Source organism: Fusarium verticillioides, chromosome 9 (genome assembly GCF_000149555.1).
Source record: "Fusarium verticillioides 7600 chromosome 9, whole genome shotgun sequence".
NCBI classification, from domain to species: domain Eukaryota; kingdom Fungi; phylum Ascomycota; class Sordariomycetes; order Hypocreales; family Nectriaceae; genus Fusarium; species Fusarium verticillioides.
Window position 1 is genome coordinate 602988 of NC_031683.1, and position 20207 is coordinate 623194.

The 20207-nt window shown below is 49.7% G+C and overlaps 8 protein-coding genes across 11 annotated transcripts; 4 read left to right on the forward strand and 4 right to left on the reverse strand.

Moving 5' to 3' along the window:
* Window positions 1-106: 106 nt before the first annotated feature.
* FVEG_11172 (GTP cyclohydrolase II) lies at window positions 107-2113 on the reverse strand. The gene is made up of 2 exons (XM_018900346.1): window positions 671-2113; window positions 107-611 (listed from the first exon to the last, which is right to left on the reverse strand). The coding sequence occupies exons 1-2, from the start codon at window positions 1787-1789 to the stop codon at window positions 564-566; spliced, it is 1167 nt and encodes a 388-aa protein (XP_018758605.1). The 5' UTR covers window positions 1790-2113; the 3' UTR covers window positions 107-563.
* Window positions 2114-4060: 1947 nt separating this feature from the next.
* Window positions 4061-5528, reverse strand: FVEG_11173 (hypothetical protein). The gene has a single exon (XM_018900347.1). It carries the CDS (start codon window positions 4934-4936, stop codon window positions 4274-4276), a length of 663 nt encoding a protein of 220 aa, XP_018758606.1. The 5' UTR covers window positions 4937-5528; the 3' UTR covers window positions 4061-4273.
* Window positions 5529-9178: 3650 nt separating this feature from the next.
* Window positions 9179-11769, forward strand: FVEG_11174 (DNA-directed RNA polymerase I subunit RPA43). The gene has a single exon (XM_018900348.1). It carries the CDS (start codon window positions 9265-9267, stop codon window positions 10651-10653), a length of 1389 nt encoding a protein of 462 aa, XP_018758607.1. The 5' UTR covers window positions 9179-9264; the 3' UTR covers window positions 10654-11769.
* FVEG_11175 (hypothetical protein) lies at window positions 10693-11905 on the reverse strand. The gene has a single exon (XM_018900349.1). It carries the CDS (start codon window positions 11575-11577, stop codon window positions 10849-10851), a length of 729 nt encoding a protein of 242 aa, XP_018758608.1. The 5' UTR covers window positions 11578-11905; the 3' UTR covers window positions 10693-10848.
* A 1538-nt stretch (window positions 11906-13443) lies between these two features.
* On the forward strand, window positions 13444-14868 carry FVEG_11176 (hypothetical protein; the record flags this gene model as incomplete). The annotated part of the gene is made up of 2 exons (XM_018900350.1): window positions 13444-14482; window positions 14558-14868. 2 exons carry the CDS (start codon window positions 13444-13446, stop codon window positions 14866-14868), a joined length of 1350 nt encoding a protein of 449 aa, XP_018758609.1.
* Window positions 14869-15360: 492 nt separating this feature from the next.
* Window positions 15361-17366, forward strand: FVEG_11177 (arylsulfatase; the record flags this gene model as incomplete). The annotated part of the gene is made up of 5 exons (XM_018900351.1): window positions 15361-15730; window positions 15779-16260; window positions 16310-16796; window positions 16851-16972; window positions 17022-17366. The coding sequence occupies 5 exons, from the start codon at window positions 15361-15363 to the stop codon at window positions 17364-17366; spliced, it is 1806 nt and encodes a 601-aa protein (XP_018758610.1).
* Window positions 15720-20174, reverse strand: FVEG_16975 (hypothetical protein). 3 transcript variants are annotated; one of them, XM_018906210.1, is made up of 3 exons: window positions 18790-20174; window positions 18437-18614; window positions 15720-18372 (listed from the first exon to the last, which is right to left on the reverse strand). In XM_018906210.1, the coding sequence occupies exon 1, from the start codon at window positions 19519-19521 to the stop codon at window positions 18964-18966; it is 558 nt and encodes a 185-aa protein (XP_018758613.1). In that variant the 5' UTR covers window positions 19522-20174; the 3' UTR covers window positions 15720-18372; window positions 18437-18614; window positions 18790-18963. The 3 variants fall into 3 exon arrangements, with proteins under 3 accessions (XP_018758613.1, XP_018758612.1, XP_018758611.1); XM_018906209.1 differs by having other exon boundaries at window positions 15720-18614; XM_018906208.1 differs by having other exon boundaries at window positions 15720-16811; window positions 16889-20174.
* On the forward strand, window positions 18237-19748 carry FVEG_11178 (NADH dehydrogenase (ubiquinone) 1 beta subcomplex 7). 2 transcript variants are annotated; one of them, XM_018900352.1, is made up of 3 exons: window positions 18237-18428; window positions 18503-18627; window positions 18808-19748. In XM_018900352.1, the coding sequence occupies exons 1-3, from the start codon at window positions 18398-18400 to the stop codon at window positions 18910-18912; spliced, it is 261 nt and encodes an 86-aa protein (XP_018758614.1). In that variant the 5' UTR covers window positions 18237-18397; the 3' UTR covers window positions 18913-19748. The 2 variants fall into 2 exon arrangements, with proteins under 2 accessions (XP_018758614.1, XP_018758615.1); XM_018900353.1 differs by having other exon boundaries at window positions 18237-18627.
* Window positions 20175-20207: the final 33 nt, after the last annotated feature.

Below are 20207 nucleotides of genomic sequence, written 5' to 3' on the forward strand. Positions count from 1 at the left end.
GACAACCGTTTAGGATCAACCATTTCGGAAATGAAAGTGCGGAAAGGATCCAATATTAAACTATCATACCAAGTTCTTAGCAAATTGTCGCATAGCTTGAGATTCCGTCGCGATTTACCGGCTCAAATTATTAAAACTCAAAGTACATTGTGGTCCCAAGAAAGTTGGTATGGGTAGAAGGATGAACCTCTTATGCCAGCCCAACCCCAACTAGATCATCAAGATACAGAGCCAAAATTGTTTCATTCTTGTAACAAGCATCTTGTTAGGTCAAAAGAGAAAGAAAGTCCTTATAACAAACGATAACAACCTTATGATATAATCGGTTTCTGGTATCCTGAGACCTACACCAACGATGCACCAGTGATTTAAGTCTTGATGCAAATCGCAGCTCTCAAACATATTGGATGTGTGGTTTTGTCTACATATACATCAAGTCTCTGCCGCCAACGCCATCAATCAATCCCAAAGAACGACGACAAACTCCATTCAATGATGACAAGAAAGAGCTCCTAGCCAAACAACATCTTCCATGTTGGTATATTTCGTTAAGTCTTGATAGCCTACTGTGGGAGCGCTGCCATATCGAGCATATGGCCCATTTTCTCGATCTGAGATGCATTGTTAGCTGACAATTCATAGGCAACTGGGATGTCTTGTTGCAACATACCTTGGTCTTGAGATAGCCCTCCACCTCTTGGCTTCTGAATCCTCCCCGGCCCTTCCAAGATAAAGGAACCATAGCAACACGCTCCCTGACCACAACCTCCCTATTGGGGCCCTCAACTGCGCGAATCTTGTCAGGATTGTTGGTCAACAATCGAATCTCTGGCTGTCCAAGATCAAGCAACATAGCCGTAGCTAAACCATAGCTTCGAGCATCAGCGGGATGTCGCAGCAACAAATTCGCTTCAACGGTATCAGATCCCAAATCCTGAAGATTATAGGCCTTGAGCTTCTCGCCGAGACCAATTCCACGACCCTCTTGTCGCAGGTAAATAATAATGCCACCAGCCTTGTTACCAGGCAGACTCATCAGACGAGCAGCTTCGTCGAGTTGCTCTCCGCAGTCGCATCGCGCTGACCATGCTGTCTCACCTGTGTAGCACTCGGAGTGAATTCTCACCAAAGGAGGCTGGTCTGACGGCTGCGGTGGCTGTTGCTCCTGAGGCGCTGCTGATTCGACACCACTGGTTGTGCGACCGGGGAACAGTCTGCCTGTGTATGCGCCGCGCACCATGCGGTCCATCTCGGTCTCGCCCTCTCGAACAGCATCTAGACTCTTACTTCGGATATTGTTGCCAAACACAATAGCAAGATGTTCCTTGTTATCGACATTGTTGGTGTACAGGTGCAAGAACATCTCCGTGCCCGCTACCGTGGGAATACGAGCGCGAACAATGCACTCAACCTCCGGGAGAGTCTGCAGGAGCTTGGGTTTCTTGGATCCGCATCCTCCGGAAGGAATGGAGCTATCGACGGGGACACCGCGAAGACCGTGAGTTGACGGTGTAGAGGTACCGGGTGTAGAGGGAGGTGTGAATGATGGCGAGAGCAGTGAAGGCGGAGGTTCTTGGCCGATCGGCGTCTCGGGATCGGGGTGGGCGGAGACGGAAGCGGAGGCGGGAGTGGAGGGAGCGGGGGAGAGTGATAATGAGTCTATGGATTGCTCAAGGGACTGTTCGTTGTGCGAGGTGGAAGCATCTGCGGCCTCTGTCTTGGGAGAGTAGAAGGAGGGCAGAGCTGAGCTGGAGCCCGACGGTGAGCCTGTCATGGTATCAGACGGCATGTTCTGGCTTGAGGCGGGCAAGGACGGCGCCGCGATCGGGTTTTGGGGGATTCGGATTCAAGTGTCGCAAACTCGGGTGGAGCGGTTCGCTAAATGCGCATCGATCGGTGGGAGGTGAAGTCGATGTTACAGAGAGTGCGAGAGAGGTAATTGGGTATACAGAGTGGTCGTGTGTAGCCTGTTGTGTTGAAGCAATGGATTGAGCAGTGTAATTCTGTGTATGGCGATAGTTTGCGGAACCATGACTTGACAGAATGGTGGGGTTGCTTCAATTCAAGGGTACAAAATGGGGTTGGTCTCATTAGTCATCGGTTTCTACGACATTTCCATCGCGCGCGCTCATGACAATTTGGCCGCGGGGTTGGACCCTGAATATGTCGATTGTATCCGCGGCGGTGACGGTATGTTTACGGGCACGGGCAATGACATCAGGTTGGCTATTGAAGCTGATAAAAATACAATACTAATTAAAAATATGTTTTATATCAACAATATGCTTACAATTGACTGCCTCCCTCTACTTGAGGACGGCACGGGACATGCCTCTAGAGAACCTCGGCGAAAGCGGCCGAGGCCGGCGAGCGGGGCGCCGTTGACGGGAGAGTCTCTGTAAGCATTTCCAATCCACCAATGATTCTGAGTCAGTAACCGAAACATGCGGATAATCATCCGCTGCTCATGTGAACTCTTCCAGTTGTGCTGTCGGGTAAGGGGAATTCCGCTATATATGAGAACCAATATGTCATTACGGGTTGTTTGACTCAGGTAATGACGTCTTTGGCTTTTCAAGCTTTGAGTTGTTGTCATGATCAATAAACTTAGTGGCCAAAGTGAGATGTTGATTAGGCCTCAAGGTGTTACTTGTAATTAAAGCTACTCCAACATCTCACGCTGCTTTAAAGGTACTTATGTAACAGTGAACTAAAACTGGGGAAATAACAAGGGAAAATACAGCAGATACCATTTGTCAATGTTTAATAAGTCACCAATGATATGAAGCTGCGCAATTGCTACAGATGAGCCTTTGACTCTCGAAGATAAAGTGCTTTAGGGTAAGCCAGCAACCTGGCACTGACAAACTCATGCCAAGACTACGACCGTTTACCAAGCATCCAACGGTCTCCCCGCCGTTTATTACCACGATCCCCTCAGACAAACATTACGGAAGCTCACGAGACCACCCCTCATCAGCGACAAACACTTCACTCCCTCGCACGAAGCGGCCTGTCATCAAAGAAGGGATGAAACAAGGCCATCTCAGCCCTAATGCAGGTCCAGCGTTACAGTAGGCCTAACCGCCGTGGCAGAAACTCATAGTTGTCACTCCACGAAAATGAGGGGATGAACCGGTTGTTTCTTTGTTCTATTTCCCCTGTTTCATGCGTGCGCAGACGAACAAACACGTAGCCAGCTGAAGCTGACAGGCAGGGCAGGCGTTACCTCCCAGCTGCACCCCTGAACACGCAGCAAACTGCCGAGGCCCTGGAGCGGTGTGATTGTTCTTTGGGTTTAATAACAGGACCTTCTTGGCTGAAGTATCATTGAAAGCTGCAGAGCCAGCGAAGCAGATAATGTCGATCGCTGTGAAAGAAGCATGACGTTGAGGGATAGCCCTGCCGGTCCGACTGTGCCTTGGTGATCCTTTTGCACGTGGCTTGCTTATCCCCACTGGTCGATGCTGGCCCTACGCGCCTCGGAAGAACAGCTCATGTTCATACTGTACGGTTCCAAGGAAGAAAGAAGAAAAGAGTTGCAAGGATAAGATGCTGACTACACGGGTGTGCTAGAGCTTGCAGGGCTGTGGAAATGCCTCATTAGGGGGAGTTTAAGGTAAGGGCTGAGCCTGAGGGGGCTGGGAGGCTGAGGATGTAAGCCATATCGCGCAAGGGGCCAGTAATGAAAGACCTCCCAAGGAAAAGGATCAGAATAACGTGGTGTTCCCGATCGCGATTGAGTTATTTATCGATGTTTGTGAGTATCAGTTGGGGAAAGGAACTGATATCAATTAAGCCACGGCATGCAGTTGAGAAAATTACTTCGAGCCCTATCTCACACGTTGTCATAGATCTGTGTAAATACCGATCCAGCCACATGCCTTTTAAGTGCTGTGACATAAGAGGCATTGTGATAAATTCAAAAGTGACACATGCAAAAGCAATTACTGCAAGCTAAGTCACTCTGAGGCCAGTCGAAGGGATGATGTCTCAGTGGTCTTAAGCGCTGAGGCTGTCACTTTTATATGGTCACACAAATGAATTGGCAAAAGTAAAATGAGGTAGATGGTAATGTATTGACATTTCATCAAGTATGTACATGAGAAGTGAATGTAAAACAAAAACATATTTTCCTTCCTGTATCCTGTGTATCGTCCAAAAGTTTCATATCAGTCGTAGCGAGTGATACGCCCCCTGCATCTATCTGCTAGGGCGGCGATTTTCTATTGTGATCATCATAGCATGTAAGACATAAGACATGCGTTGTCATCTACTGAGCAGCGACCTTCTTGCCAGAGCCGTAGAGGATGTTCTCGACCTTGAGGTTGAGGTCCTTGGTGGAGCCGAGACCGCTGGGGCACTCGGGCTGGTTGCTGACGGCAAGGTTAAGGTGGCACTTCTCGTTAACACCGTACTTGCAGACGGGGTCGTTGATGTTATAGAGCACGTAGTTCTGGGCGACCCAGCTCTTGGGCTCGCTGAGGCAAGAGGCGACGTAGCCCATGGAGTTGGCGGCGGCGAGGGGAAGCTTGCCCTTGTCGAGGATGTCCTTGCACTTGGAGGCGTGGACGTACTCGTAGTCCATGGCGATGCCACCGCCCTGCTGGGGGTCCTTGGTGGCAGACTCGCCGAAGCCAAGGTAGTTCCAGGCATCGTAGGAGATGTCGTGAGCACCGCCGGAGGAGTCGATCTTGAGGAGATAGACGGAGCGGCCCTCGTGGGAGACCTTGACGCAGATGTTGTTGCAGTCAACGGAACCGGGCCAGTAGGCGACGCGGTTGGTGTTGATCTTGCAGCCGAGGACTCCAATGCTGCTGGAGTACTGGTCGTGGGGGGTGATGCTGGCAGAGCCGGACTCACCACGGGGGAGAGGGCCGGCAGAGACCAGGGCAGCAGAAGCAGCAGCGAGGATGGTGGTGAACTTGGAGAACATGTTGACGGTGTTGTAGAGAAAAAGTTGTTGACTTTTTATATACTTTGGAAGTTGTGTGTAGTTATTCTGGAGACTGGCTCGACTTGTTTATATCTCAACGCACGGCGGAGAGAGAGAATGAATGGGCAAGTTGAGTGTGTTTGTGTTTGTAAGGACTGATCTCAGATCAAGGTCTGGAGCGACGGCCAGCCGAGTGAATGTGTGAAGATGTTGGATAAAAGGAAGGAATCTCACAAGAGAGTGTGCGTTGGATCAAAGGAAAGATCTTGCATTAGAGGTGGATGAGACGGGAGTTTATATACATGAACGAGATCGAGTATGAGAGCAGAGCGGCTCCCCACAAGGTCCTGTCAACCGGAGGTACATCCTGAGATCTCGGGGAATCAAACATTTCAAGTTTTGCAAAAGGGAGAAGCTAGCCAGGGTGTGTGCATGTGTCTAGGAGACAAAGGGCTGCGTGTACATGCATCGAGGCGAAACAGCTTAGACGTGCTAGACGAGAGAGAGAAAAGTGACCTCTGGAGTTGAAGTTTATGGAGGAGCGGAACCCGGCTGCAAGCATTAGACCCATCAGGTCCCCAGAGTCAGAGTCAGTGAGAGGAAACAAACAGGCGACATGATTCGCGAGGACAGAACATGGGGGCAAGTTCACTAGTCAAGAGGGACCATTCTTGATGTGAGGGTCAAGTTTTTAGTTGTCTCCGCCCGGCACGCTGCCGATAGAGGCTACAGAGGAGCATGGAACCTAAGTGAGGTGTGGTAGACCCAAGGGCAGCCAGTGGCCGGATGTGTTCTGGTAGCGTTCCGGAAAATGTCTCAGTGGATGAGAGCGAAAGTCTTAGGCACGGTGCGTTAGCCAGGGACCCGGCACGGCGGCAGATGCACACACTCAAAGGTTTGAGGTGTCGGGCCATAGGCTCTGACTGGTTTTGTGCCTGGCACGATGCCACGCTGTGCCTGATCCTCCCTTGGCAGTTTGGCCCCCTGTTCTTGTGCCTGAGCAACCCATGCCAGTTGCATTCGAGCGTTGTCTGAGCCTCAGGAACCTCTATCAATTGCCGTACACTCTCAGCCTTGGGCATGGTAGTAGATCGATCGCATGACTTCTTTGAGTCGTGCCATTATACAGTATCTTTAGAATCTAGAATAAAATGTGAGTGGATTAATGTAGCAGTGCAGCTTTATTCGCGCGTTTCGTTTTCTCAGGCTACAGAAGTGAATAACTAAGGTAGGGTACCTACCTAGTCAGACGGACGGAGCAGAAAACGGAGCGAAAACTCTGCAGGCCCACGATACGTGCAGCATGCTTCGCGCCACGATCGAGGCTCTCAGTTTTGTATGCCTGATATCAAGAAATGTCTGCCTGACAACTCAACGCCGACACTGTGACTGCGATACTGTACGGATGCAGGCACCGTCCAAAATGGTCGCGCTACACAACAGCACCAAGAAATGCCAAATGCCTCAGGTTCTCAGACGGTGGATCAGATGAAAACTCATCCAACCAACTACAGCGTCTGCAGAGTCAGCTAGGACTTGTCAAAAGTACCATCCTCAAGGCAGACTGTATGCTAGGTACTGCACAATATGATAATTTCGCCGATGAATGCCTTGAATTTGACCTGGTGATGGTCGTGATTGCCAAGCATTTAAGCAGTGAATGCCACAGACGGCTCGCAGCGGGAAGCCGATAAGCTTGTTTCATTTATTATTCGTGTTTGCGGAGGAAACATGCCAAACATTCCTCTGTTTTCTTAATTGATTGTCGATCATGCCAATAAATCTGGGCATCTATTGACGGGAACCTGCCTGTCATGTCCTGTTAGCTTGCTTCTGTGATGGAAGGGCTTCACAAGAAACATCAAACATTGAGGGCTTGACCACGTCACAGTAAGACAAAGCAATTTGACCCGCGTTCTTGTACTGTACTGTTGGCCTGGTCTCTCAGGTCCGGTCAAGTCAGGATGAGGCCATGACTACCGCTTCATCAACCGCTCTTCTTCCAAGGCACACGACGAATCATAGATAATCATCTTGCAGTCGTCATCTTGGTCTTGTTCCTGCAAGCATTGCCAGTGCAATTGGCCGAACCAGCAAGCCAAGGCTTCATCATCACTCTCTCCAAGAGATACCGCGCTCTTTTCAGCTTGTCATTCATACTGTGCGCACCTTTTTTCCGCAATTGCACCCACAAACTGTGTCTTGCCGTTGTGGAGTTTCTTGGTGATGGGGGCCAGAACAAGGTTTTCCTTTCTCTTAAAAAGCACTTTAACTAGCGGCTTTCCAAATTTTCGGGCTTTTTCTCGCTCGGCTTTAAGAGAAAAGAGAACCCACTCACACAGTTCCGCACCTACACAAATCCAGAAAGTATTCTGCGGAATAAAGAGCAGACCTCTCGACTTGAACGCCATTGGCTCGAGAACTGGTGGCTGAAGCTTGTAGGGCGGACCGCGAGACCCTTTCAAGACTTGACCGCGGTAGAGGCACCAGCCAAACCACATGGCACTTGACACTTCCCATTCATCTTTGACTTTCTCTTTGACTCGAGGAGACAAAAAGCCTCTGATTCAAAGTCTGAAACTCTGCGGCTTTGTTAACCAGAATAGAAAGCTGTTTCCACCCGGCATTCACCACACACCATCATAACTGACACGACCGTTTCCACCCACGTTTCTTTCGCCTCTTCCATGTTTCTGGTCGCCGTTCTAGAAAGTAAATCTCGGTTGAGATAGAGTTCCAACGCTCTACCAGCCTCTGAGTTACCTGTCCGCCGGTTCTGGCCGATCTTGTACACAATCACATTCTTCCGTTATGTACGCCTCGTAGAACCGTCACAGGCGCCGTCCAGCACGCCATCCATTGCTAGGTTATGGACGGTTGTCCGGCCGTTCAACAATACAAGCTTCGCTTTGTAGTGTCTTCTCCACTTGACATTCTAAACAGAGTCTGGATAACTTTTGAGTCAGGCTTGTACTTGTCGACCGAGAACGAATGCATTGCTGTGATTCGGTCGCATGGTGCTTTACATGGTGGCTGCAAACATCAAGGTGGACTCTCAACACATTGCTTACCTTCCAGCTTGGTCTATGGTGCTAGGTTCTCGGCTCATGCATCGGCTCCATGGACATTCCTTCGTCATACAAGTCAGGCGATTCATGGTATGAATGGCTTTATGGAAATCTAGAGCGTTTGTTGTTCCAATAACGCAGAACGTATTGTTCGTTGTCGGTCCAGGCATCTCGCTGTTGTCTGCATCTTCTTGCCTTCGCTGAACCATGACTCTCGTGGCTCGCCTTTCGAGCGCAGATGAACAAGACTTCACTTAATCTTCATACTGAACAATCCCTTGACTTTCAATATCTGGGGTATTGTGAAATTGGCCCACGCTCGTATTCTCCGTCGACACTCCGGTGTTTGAAGGGCCGTTCCGACGTACATTGGGAACTCCTGTATATCACCCCCACTCACGGTCGTCTGGGGAAATACGAACTATTGATCTCCTATGCAAGCTTGACAGTTCCGTGTGGACCACAAGCAGATCGAGTCTTTAACACGTTGATCTCGCATGAGTGCAGCCAACTTCTTGACACTGGAGACTTCCAGCTCGCAATGCCTCCGTGATCGGTCTTTTGCTAGATAACTTGAGATGGTGTGAGGGCAGGGCTTGTGATGTTGTTCTGAGCGTCATGGGAAAGTCCTTACTCGCTCGATTTCCATGTGTGTGTTCTCATCGTTGGACTAGACGGCCAACCCGCAAGCTGGTCCCTCAACCATGAACACTCAAACTCTCTAGCCATCGTAGTGGTCGTTGTAGTCTTGGGCACCCACCTGGTATCTCGCCTTGCCGAGGCCGTGTATTCATCCGGGTTGAATTGTCTTTCCTCAACTGCGGTATTTTATTCCAAAGACGCAAGGTTGAAGTTACTTATTGATTGTGTGCATCAGGCTAGCGCCTATTGTTGTCAATAAGCCCCGGTGGATTACCCGACAAACAAGACTTCAACAGCCAATTGCACATTGTGCCAATTCTACAGATGGTCAAAAACATGTACGACCAAAAGTATACGGCAGAGTCTAGAGTTAGTCAGAAGTCAGAGGGCATGTGGAATAGGAGCGATAAGTGGGTTTTGACTACAGAATGAGGACAAAAACGCAGGCTATAGGGTAGTCAGGATCCGAACCCAAGGTGGACATGGTGAAGCCCCACCAAACTCGGTGAGTTCGCTGAACTCTACGATAAGATAAGCCAGAATTTAATTTTTTCGAGTCTCTTTGGCTTCTTCAATACCGTACGACCGCGATAGCTTCGCAACAGGCCCGACACAACAATGGCGCCAATTGACCCCGCCGCCGCCAAGGCTGAAAAGAAGGCGAAAAAGGAGAAGAAGCGAGCCCGAGAAGAAGATGCAGCTGCCGACACAGAGCGAAAGCATAAAAAGTCAAAGAGCGTCGCTGCCGCAGAAGTACCTGGAGCCAGCAGCGATTTGAAGGCCGAGAAGAAAAAGAAGAAGAGTAAGAAGGACAAGCATGCCGAAGATGCCGCCGCGCAACCAGAGACAGAAGTCCCCGCAGTAGAGGGTAAGCCGGAGAAGAAACATAAGAAGAAGAAGCATCACGATGCGGAAGTTGCAGCCACAGAAGAGGTCCACACCCCGGCTACAGCGGATGGCGAGAAGAAGAAGAAGAGCAAGAAGAAGCACAAGGAAACCGAAGCGATAGAAATTGCAGAGCGACCTAAGAAGTCCAAGAAGGACGAGACCGCCGTTGAGCCCGAGGAGGATGCTTCACCCGCCGACCCTGACGCTATGGATGTTGACATGCCTCCTCCCGCCAAACCTTCAAAGTCGAGCAGCAACATTTACCAACCACCCGATATCCCCGCGAACCCTCAATTCCCCTTCTTCACACAGACCGTCTCACTCTACGAGCCTCTTTTCCCCATTGGCTGGGCGCAGCCTGTCACAAGCTGCCAGCAACAGCACCTCTCACATCTCCGAAACAAGTACGTGCCTTCGCTGCGCGGTGTTCTCCTCGACTACAAGAATGTCGCTTTCGGCGAAAACCCTGGACGAAAGGGTGCGGCTACGGATGATGAGTCGCCGGCGACTGTCATGGCCAAGGGCGAGTCTGCTGTTGGCTTCGGCTGGATTACTGCTGATGTTGATCTTTTCGTGCCGAGTCGCGGTGCTTGGATGGAGGGTAGTGTCAATCTGCAAACTGAGGGACACATTGGTGTTGTTTGCTTTGGCAAGTTCAACGCTTCAATTGAAGCTCGTCGACTTCCTCCCGACTGGAAGTGGGTTCCCAACGAATCCCCCGAGGCACAGGGCTTCGAGGAAACCGCTTCAGTCATCACCGCCGACGATCACGGCGTGGTTCGTCAAATCCACAGCACCGGTTTCTGGGCCGACGGCAACGGCGACAAAGTTAAGGGCAAGATTCGCTTCCGGATACGTAACTTCGACGTCGGCACCAGCGGTGAGACCAGCTATCTCAGCTTGGAGGGTACAATGCTGGACAAGGCCGGTGAGAAGGCCGTTGTAGCTGAAGAGGCAGAGACAGCCAAGATGCGAAAGGGCAAGAAGGGCAGCCAGCGCGCCCAGCGAAGACGTATTCCCGAGTTCGCAATGACTCGCTTCGCTGTAGAGGGAGAGGAGCAGACGGAGGATAACGAGGCGGAGAAGCGCGAGGTGTTGGCGCTGCCCGAGGATCTGTAAAAAGAAAGAAAGGCATGGGACTATAGGGAGCCAGGAGTTGTGTGATACCTCGATTTAATGACGAACACTGTTATCAAAAAGTTTGCGCTAATGCTAAAAGATCGCTGCCTTTGTCGTTACAAAGGATCCTGCCCAGTACTTATATACAAAATCGACCCAATCCTTAACGCCAAATACGTGATACATAAAGACTGCTCATGCAGCAGCCTTGACCATAGGCTCCCATGGTCGAGCCAAGTTCCAGAGATATACTTCTCCGACGGGCTCTTCGCCCAAAGCCTTGACGAGAATGTGTTGAAAGAGAGGGACGTTGGAGAAGAGAGGCGCAACGGGGGAGATCGATCCTCGATCCCAACCCGGAGAAAGACCATGCACCCATGAAGGCTGTCGGACGAAATCCTCGACTTTATCGTGATACGCATCCCAGTCACCAGAGTGATCATTCACAACCACCTGAAATCTGACACCCTGAATATCAACCGTGATGCGCTGCACCATACTCGGAAATCCAGCCTCAGCACCCGAACTCAGAATCCAAGTGTAATCCGTCTGATCACCGTTGCTCTCCCAATCATACCAAACCTGTGTCCCCATTTCAGAAAAGTCATTGAGAACGAGACGACCTTCCGCATCAAAGCTCAGTTCGCAGTGTCGTGCGTCAATACCTGGCAGCGAAGGCAGAACAACATCGCATGTTGAAGGATCGGAACCGAGAACGAAAGACCCAGGGCGTTTGGGGGCTTTGTCGAAAGATAGTTTGATAGCGCGAGAGGGACGGCTGCCGAGGAGGTTTGGGAGGCGAGAGAGCAAAGTTGGGGATGAGGTTGTTTGCACGGCGCGGGAGATGTTGGAGGGCAGATGTGTCGTTTTGTCAGCGAGAGAGTTTCGCGCTGTGGGGACTAGCCAGGCGATGATGTCGGACATGATGATTATAAAAGATTGAAGTTGAGAGAGTGGTGTTGTAGAGAGGGTATATGGTGAGTTGACCAAAGATGGTAGTGGTGGTATAGTATTTACAAGGCTCAAACGAGAGAAGCCGAATACTCAAGATTGGTATGAAGATTTAGTTGTGATAGAATGAAACGAAGAAAGCATGCTGAAAAAAAGGCTGTCGAGTTTAATCTTGGTGTTGTTGACCTACGGTTTATATCGTAAGTCAACACTTCACCCAACGTCGTTGCGCCGACAACCACTGGCCATCAATGCACCGCGCCGAACGCGACGCGAATACCATGAGAGGCTTAGATGTAGGAATACTCGAAAACACTTGTTTCAATCTGCTAGGCTGCTCTGTGTTGTAGTGTTTGAGCGTGGGTGAATGAGAGCCAATCATTTTTGGTGGTCCTGAAGATGGGGATAGCCGGAGCCAGTGGATGACGGCACTGGGGAAATGGATGAGAAGAGAAAGGTATAAGATATTTTAGGCAATGATAATGCTCTGGTATGGTATGGGTGACGGGATTTGATGTGTTGTTTGAAGTGGTAGGTTGGGATATGATTAAGTGAGTGGTCGTGGAGTTGGTCCCTGCATGCTTTTGACTGACTCATAATGTTTTGTTTCATAGACTATGTTCTTGAGATCCTATCTCGAATAGGAGCTCATGATGGACATGAGATCTATCTCTGAAGAGAAGCTTGGCTTTGCATCTTGGCATACTGTAACTTGTTCCATACCCATTAGGCAGGCATCGATTCACGCAGTCTACGTTACTCGACAAGAACAGTCAAAACACGATACAAAGAAAGAGAAAGGGGATATCTTGAGACCGGGTCTGGGCGGTTGGGCTTATCTCTTGGCTATCGAAGAAAGGAGTGGGATCATCTGAGGCACGGTTTTCGACTTGGGAGCCTGTTGAGCAGCACAATGTCTAGCACTAGGGTAACGATAGGAACAAACAGAGCATGAGCAATTTTCCTGAGTACAAACTAACAGATCGATAGTGCAAGTGTTTGTTGCTCCCATATACAAGCCCTCAAGGTTGCTCCTTTGTGACAAATTGTTCAGTTGACGCTTGGCGATGGTGTACACAAGAGAGAGACTGACCATCAGGATGTGACAGCCAAAAAGGACAGAAGATCTAGTATCTATGATAAATCGTGTACTTATGAACATAATCTCTCAACTCATGTAGACAATCATTAATCTTCACATGCTTGTTGGCTTGCTCGTGCTTTGTCTTGCTACCCAGCATGCATACACCATCTACCGAAGCAGCAAAGATAAAATGGTGACAAGTGCAAAGGCAATTAATTACCTTGAAGAGGTTATTATAAATAGTCCTCTTTCTTACAGGCTGGACTTGATCCCATCAAGTATTTCTCTTCTATCTCATATTATCGGCCTCGAGTATTATGTATAGCATTTACCTTTACTACAGTCTCTTACAAACCCTAGGTTCAATAAATTACCAGGATGATATCAGTCTGCCTTCGGTTCAATCATAGCTTGGGGAAGAGTTCAGTTCGTTACATCACATGGGAAGACAGTATCAAAGCAAAGCAGCTCGTTGTGCTTTTGGCTTGGTCTAACGACTTTCAGGTACTGACACAAGGAGCACATGAAGTATTATGGAATTTCTAACCCTCAAATGGGATATGAGGTGTTCTCCGACTTTTGGCACTGCGAGCCAGCCGTCAGACAGCGTGAGTGGTTCACTGTCGCTTGCCAACGCCAGCACCAAAAGTCGTTTGCCCTTCTCTTTAGAAGCCCACGACCTTGTTTCTTCGGCAGACCCGACCTTTCTCTTTCTCTTTCTCTTCCCCATTCCCACCTCATCATCAACTTCCACGATGGATGATCCCAACGACCACGCGATCGCCCTCAGCATTGCGCAGGCCGTCGAGGCCGATGCAGAGCTGATTGCCACCTTCATTCGTGAAGAAGAACAGGCCAGACGAGATTTCGAATTGGCTAGGCAGCTGGAACAGAACCCAAATGCCATCCTCGAAGAAGGTGGCGGCGTTGATCATGGTGGGCTTGATGACGAAACTTATCGTACATTGCAAGCTTTCAATATCGCTGTGCAGCAAGAAGAGAGCACTGCAGTTGAGGCGGAACCCACTCACGAGGAAACTCACGAAGCCCCCAGTGTTGCTGGAGGAGATGAAACGGATGACGGGAGTACCATTAATGATGACCCACAGGTTGACGCCGAGGACCAAAGCAATTGTGAAGCTTCTCAAGATGACGTCTTCCACATGGACGAAGTTGGGATCCAGGCAGAGGACAGCCAAATCGACGGCATCCAACCCGAGGACACTCAGGAAGAGCGAGATGCCGACGAGCACACAGGAACCGCCCAGGCCGCGTCCCTTGCTCCTCCAGACCTACATGTCGAGACAAAGGAGTGTCTTTACTGCACCGACAAGCTCCCCATCGACATGGTTTTCGAAGCTCCCTGCGCCCACGCAATGTGCCAGCCATGTCTCATCAGAAGGATTCAGGCAGCGATGAAAGACGAATCTCTCTTCCCGCCAAAGTGCTGCGGTCAGGCTATTCCTATGGACACAACAAACACCTTCATTCCAGAAGACTTGTTGACCGAGTATGAAAGCAAACGTGAGGAGTTCGAAACCACCAAGCGTACCTACTGCAGCGACCGGACATGCTCTGCGTTCATACCTTTGAGTTACATCCATGCTGGTATTGCCCGCTGCACTCGCTGCGAGAAGGGGACGTGCCTTAATTGTCTGAGCGAGGCACATGAGGGTACCTGTGCCGATGACTCTGAGTCACAACGAGTTGTTCGCCTGGCCGAGGAAAACGGATGGCGCCGCTGTGAACAATGCAAGATCATGGTTGAACTGACCCATGGTTGTTTCCACATTTGTAAGTCTATCGACCATACGGTATCTCATTTGGCCTTTGCTCCGTACATATCTAACCATTTGTGTGATGATATAGCTTGTCGATGCGGCCACCAGTTCTGTTATCTGTGCGGGAGGCAGTGGAAGACCTGTAACTGTCCCCAGTGGAATGAGCGTCACCTCCTGGGGCGGGCAGGAGAACTTGCTGCTATTGTTGCACCGGTACAAGCAGCACCTGTTGGAGCCCTTGGATGCCGTCACCGAAACTACAGACCCTTTGACCGTGTGGAGGGTCAAGATGAGTGCGACGATTGTGGGACTGAGATGCGGCAATACATCTTGTCTTGCCCAGAGTGTGACCTCGTGCTTTGCCGTCGCTGCCTCGAGACTCGCCGACGCGCGTCGTGAATCTGAGGTTGAAGTTGGGTTGGCTCTTTAGCTTCCTCGGATCTCTCCTCCACTCGGATCTAGTTTGGTGGGGTTGTTAGTGGTTTGGTGGTAAACCTCCCTCGGGGAACAAGAAAACATTAGAGCTTAATAGAGGGTGTCAAAATAAATTCGGCAAGAGGCATTTGAACCTATGCTACGTTACTCGAGCCTTTTTGTCACCTAAGATCAAGGTCCTAAGTTTTCTTTCCGCCCTAGACATCATACAAGCACTAACGTTGACGCCATCAAGTCCCTGGACAACACCATCCGCGGATAAAGACATTGCCTTCGAACGCGGTATTTCCGATAGATATTTCTTGTAGCGATGAATATTCAAAAAAAAAACCCAATAATAGAAACTGCCATCTCGAGAAGAATACCAAAATACCGAGCCAGAAGGCATTGTATTACCCCCCTTTTAATTGTCTTACAGCAGTGCACTTACATTGACGTCCTCGACAATACAATAACATGCGACCTCAAGCTTGGATACAGCCAGCGCTGTTAGCAATCTCTTTGCTGTCTCAAAGTACCAATGCGTTGTTCAACTACGAAGCAGAAGACCAGGCCGTTCTGACGCCAAATAATGACGCTGTGTCAAGCAAGCCAAGGACAAGCATTGGTGGGAGGAAGAACATTGTCTTCATTCTCACAGACGACCAAGACGCTGCCCTAGACTCCGTCTCTCATATGCCCAAACTCAAAGAGCATATTATTGACAAGGGCACATCGTTTGTCAACCATTTCACCACCACAGCCATCTGCTGTCCATCTCGTGTTGCACTTTGGACAGGTAAACAGCCCCATAACACAAATGTAACAGACGTCAATCCACCATATGGTAAGTTGTATTTCTTAGTAGTATACAGGAAAAATGCTGATAAAAAAGGCGGCTTCCCTAAGTTCGTCTCACAAGGACTGAACGATAACTACTTACCTGTATGGCTGAAAGAAGCTGGTTACAACACATATTACACTGGCAAGCTCTTCAATGCTCATACCATAAACAACTATAACTCGCCTTATCCCGCAGGATGGACAGGAACCAACTTCCTCCTTGACCCAGGTACTTACGACTACCTGAATCCCATCTACCAGCACAACCAGGAGCCGCCAGTTCAACATAAAGGAGTTCACACTTCAGACTTGATCTCTAAGTATGCATATGAGCTTCTCAAGGAAGCCATCGATGCCGAGAACCCATTCTTCGTTGCTATTGCGCCTGTTGCGCCGCACTCAAATGTCAACCTGAGACGGCAACCTGGAAACCCGAGTGCACCTCTTATGACCATTCCTATTCCTCTTGAGAGACACTCTCATCTCTTTGAGGAGGTTAAGGTCCCAAGGACGGAAAACTTCAACCCGGACTCGGTAAGTTCTAATGAGACTTGGACTAGAGCCAATGCTGACAGTGGAACAGCCTAGTGGCGTGAGCTGGATTCACAAACTCGCCCAGCTCAACGACTCATCAGTCTCGTATCTTGATGACTTCTACCGAGCTCGTCTCCAGGCTCTTCAGGGTGTCGACGAGATTGTAGAGCAAGTGACTAAGCAGCTTGAAGATGCTGGCATACTTGACGAGACATATATCATCTACAGTTCTGACAATGGGTACCACCTGGGCCAGCACCGACTGCCTCCTGGCAAGGAGTGTGGCTTCGACGAAGACATCCGCGTACCACTCTTCATCAGAGGTCCAGGTGTATCTCACGGGTCTGTTGAGAACGCCGTGACCACACACATCGACCTCGCTCCTACGATTCTCAGACTCGCAGGCGCGGACCTTCGCAGCGACTTTGACGGAACCCCTATTCCTGTGTTGCCCACTCAGGAGAATAAGCGACATGAGCACGTAGCGGTTGAGTACTGGGGCGGTGCCATCGCTGAGGGTGAAATTGGCGGCTTTGGTGTGTTCGGTCGACCTTGAATATTGAGGTCAATACGCTGACAGAGTGCTACAGATGGTAAAGGCCAGATCTTTGCACAGAATAATACATACAAGGGTGTGAGGATAGTGCATGAGGACTACAATCTTTACTACTCGGCTTGGTGTAACAATGAGCACGAACTCTACGACCTCAAGGTATGTTGTTCCAATGGGTCTTGATCAACTTGATACTCACCCTCATTAGACGGACCCAGGACAGTTGAACAACCTCTTTCCTAATGATGATGCGAAGGCCAGCGCTGCACTCTTGGGAACCACTATTGGACAGGTCCTGAATCGCCTTGATGCTCTCATGCTCGTATTGAAGTCTTGCAAAGGCAACACGTGCATTGAACCATGGAAGATCCTGCATCCGGAGGGTGGCGTGACGAGCTTAAAGGATGCTCTTCAGGCCAAATTCAACGCCTTTTATAAGGAGCAAGTGAAAGTCCGATTCGATCGTTGTGAATATGGATACTTGATTGATGCTGAGGGACCTCAAGTTGGGTATGAGTATCGTGAGGGCCTGGAGTGGCATCATTGGACCTGAGGGGCTGTCTCGTGGTTATGACCACATTATTAGAAGTCCATAAAAGTCGGGCTATACCATCTGGTGTTGCTTAAGATAAAGCCGAGACTATATGTAAGGGCATATATAACGAGGGTTCTTCTCGATCATAACTGGCGTGATTGATAAGTGACAGATCGAGGGTCGGCCTTTGTCGGCATAGTTTGTAGCATCATGACTTTATCAACCTAAGAGTGGAGAACGGGAATATGGCCTTGTGATTTCTTTGGGGTTCCCCAAATCTGGGCATGCGCTGACATCGTGTTGTTCTTACATGATGACCAGCCCGAGGCCTGGAGTTTGCTTTCCTTCGGTACGCATAAGCAATTTGTGAGTAATTTTGAATGGGTTCATGGCCAGGTGAACAGACGACGCTTCTGTTAGGTCTACCGAATAGTATCTGAGTTCCAACGAAAGCTTTCAGATGCCTGTACGTTTTGATGAGGCTGAGATCCTTGTCGAACCTCGCGAACTGTAAGCCAAAGCGTCGGTCGACAGTTCTGTCTGCGACGAAAGGCTAGATGCCAACGCCCTGGTTGACTGAAGGGAAGTACATGGATTGAGGGTTATGCCAGAGAAGAAAACAAGAATTCAGAAAAGATGAAGAAGAGAATTTTGCAAATGTCTTACTGGTTAAATGTCTGTCTGTCACCAAGGTGTAGGTAGGTTCGGAGCCGGTAGGAGACCGGCCCCACTATCTCTGGCACGAAGTTGAAGTTGTGATCATCTAAGGCTCTCAACGAATCTCACAAGATGACAGGTAGAACTGTACCAATTAAATAACATATTCAGTGCTGCAAGAAGACTTGTTATTGCATTCAATGCAGCACGAGGTGAATTGGTGATTTCCGCTCGGCGTGGTAATTCACGAGTGTTCATTGGACGGAAATCCATTGCTGCCAGAAATACAAGGCACAAACCAACACATCCGACCTTGAACCGAAAGAGCATCTCACGACAGCTCTGCCAATCCAAGACAACCTCACATCTCGAAGTCCAATTGATCAGCAACCATGGCTTCCGACGCTATCACCGAGCCGCGGCGTACGTACCGACCCGATAATTCATACTCGAGCGACTTTTTCCTACCGAATATCGACCGCTGACTTGCTGAGCAGAAGCGACCCGCGAGGAGATGCGCGATGCCAAACTCCCTCTGGCCTACCGAGACAGCTGCGCTCACCTCCTGATTCCTCTCAACAAGTGCCGACGGGATACGTGGTATGCCCCCTGGAAGTGCTCGGTAAGTCAATTACCTTTTTCCAGAGCTTGCACCCGAGAAAGCCCAAGTCCGCGGCTACACCGAGCTCAGCAGCTCAGCCCAGCCAAACTTCAGCCCAACAAAAAGCCGATCATTACCGAGATACCAATACCAATATCAATATCAATAAAACACCATGCTTACGCTAGAGGGATTGACTAGGATGAGCGACATAGCTACGAGAAGTGCCAGTACGTCGAGTTCAAGAAGCGAGTCGCCAAGATGGACGAGTTGAGGGAGTCGAAGGGAGGTGCACGAAGCAACTAGAGGACCAGACAAATATTCCCGGGTATAGGGCCGGGCCGGAACTGTACATTCTTACAAACAAGCCAAGCCAATGTGTTTGACAAAGAAAACCGGAATAGAAGAGGCATTCCACCTGAAATGAAACACAATCGAGAACAAGACGAACGAGCAAGACGAAATTGTGAAATGATGGCGGAGCCTACATGGCGTGAACAACTGGAATCGATGGGCTAATGGAAATAGGCAAGCGAGGAGGTTTGGGCAGAGCCTCATAAGATGCTGATGCGCACTTGCACGGCATAAGAGAGGGACCGGCAAAGAGTGGAGGAACAGTGGGACTTGGGAGTTGAATAGTGACAGGAATAAGAGCACGACTTGCAACGTCGTAGGACATCGTGGCGGAAATACCCTGTCTGGACCGGCACAAGACGACAAATACGCCGACGTGGTGTTGTGCCGGTTCCAAGAGGTCCAAGGGTGAAAGTTATATAACGAGGCCGTGAGCCACCGAGGGATTGTGAAGTTGAGTTGGAGATTGCCAGGCAGGTTGAGTTGTGGTGTTTTCCATGATTTCCTCCCATCTGTTGCCTGGATATCACCAACTTTTTTGTTCTTTAGTGCGTTGACCATCTATCGGTAGTTGGTTTCCGCAGAGCCTCAACACCAACATTTTCTATCGCCAAGTTCTTATCGATTGCTGATCGACAACTTGAGCCTTGACCATGGCTTTGAGAGTCACGATAAGATATGGACGACTTTTGCCGCTGTGTTTAGCCACTTGATGTCTGAGGAATGGTGAAACTGATGATCAACGCAAACACCGGAATTCGTCGGCTCAAGAAAGACACAAGGGGATGGTATTTCTCCTTTTCCCTTCATCTTGCACGCGATAGGGCAGATGACGACGAGTCGTGGAGCTTATTGCGAGTGGCATGGTCCCAGCGCATCACGAGTCAGATCATGCTCACTTCAGCCTCGCAGGTGCAAGTTCCAGGAGGCTCATGCGCTGAAAAGAGCCGCATGCAGGCGGTTCGAGCAAAGTTTTACGCTATGCAAGGTCCCACTCGCCCCAAAGCCAGGCAGTCAGCGGGTGGCTTGGCGGCAAATCCACTTTAGCATTCGAAGATCCTGGCAATGGAACCACATTCAACGTGATTCCCTTGAGATGAAATCCACTACCGATCCATCAAAGATTCAGGCAAGCAAGCAAACCTTGTGTCAACGACGATCCACTACCGACGTGGACCGGTTTGGCTCGGGACATAATTATCACTACCATCAACCGGCCCGGTTGTGGTCGTGAGCATCGACTCGGC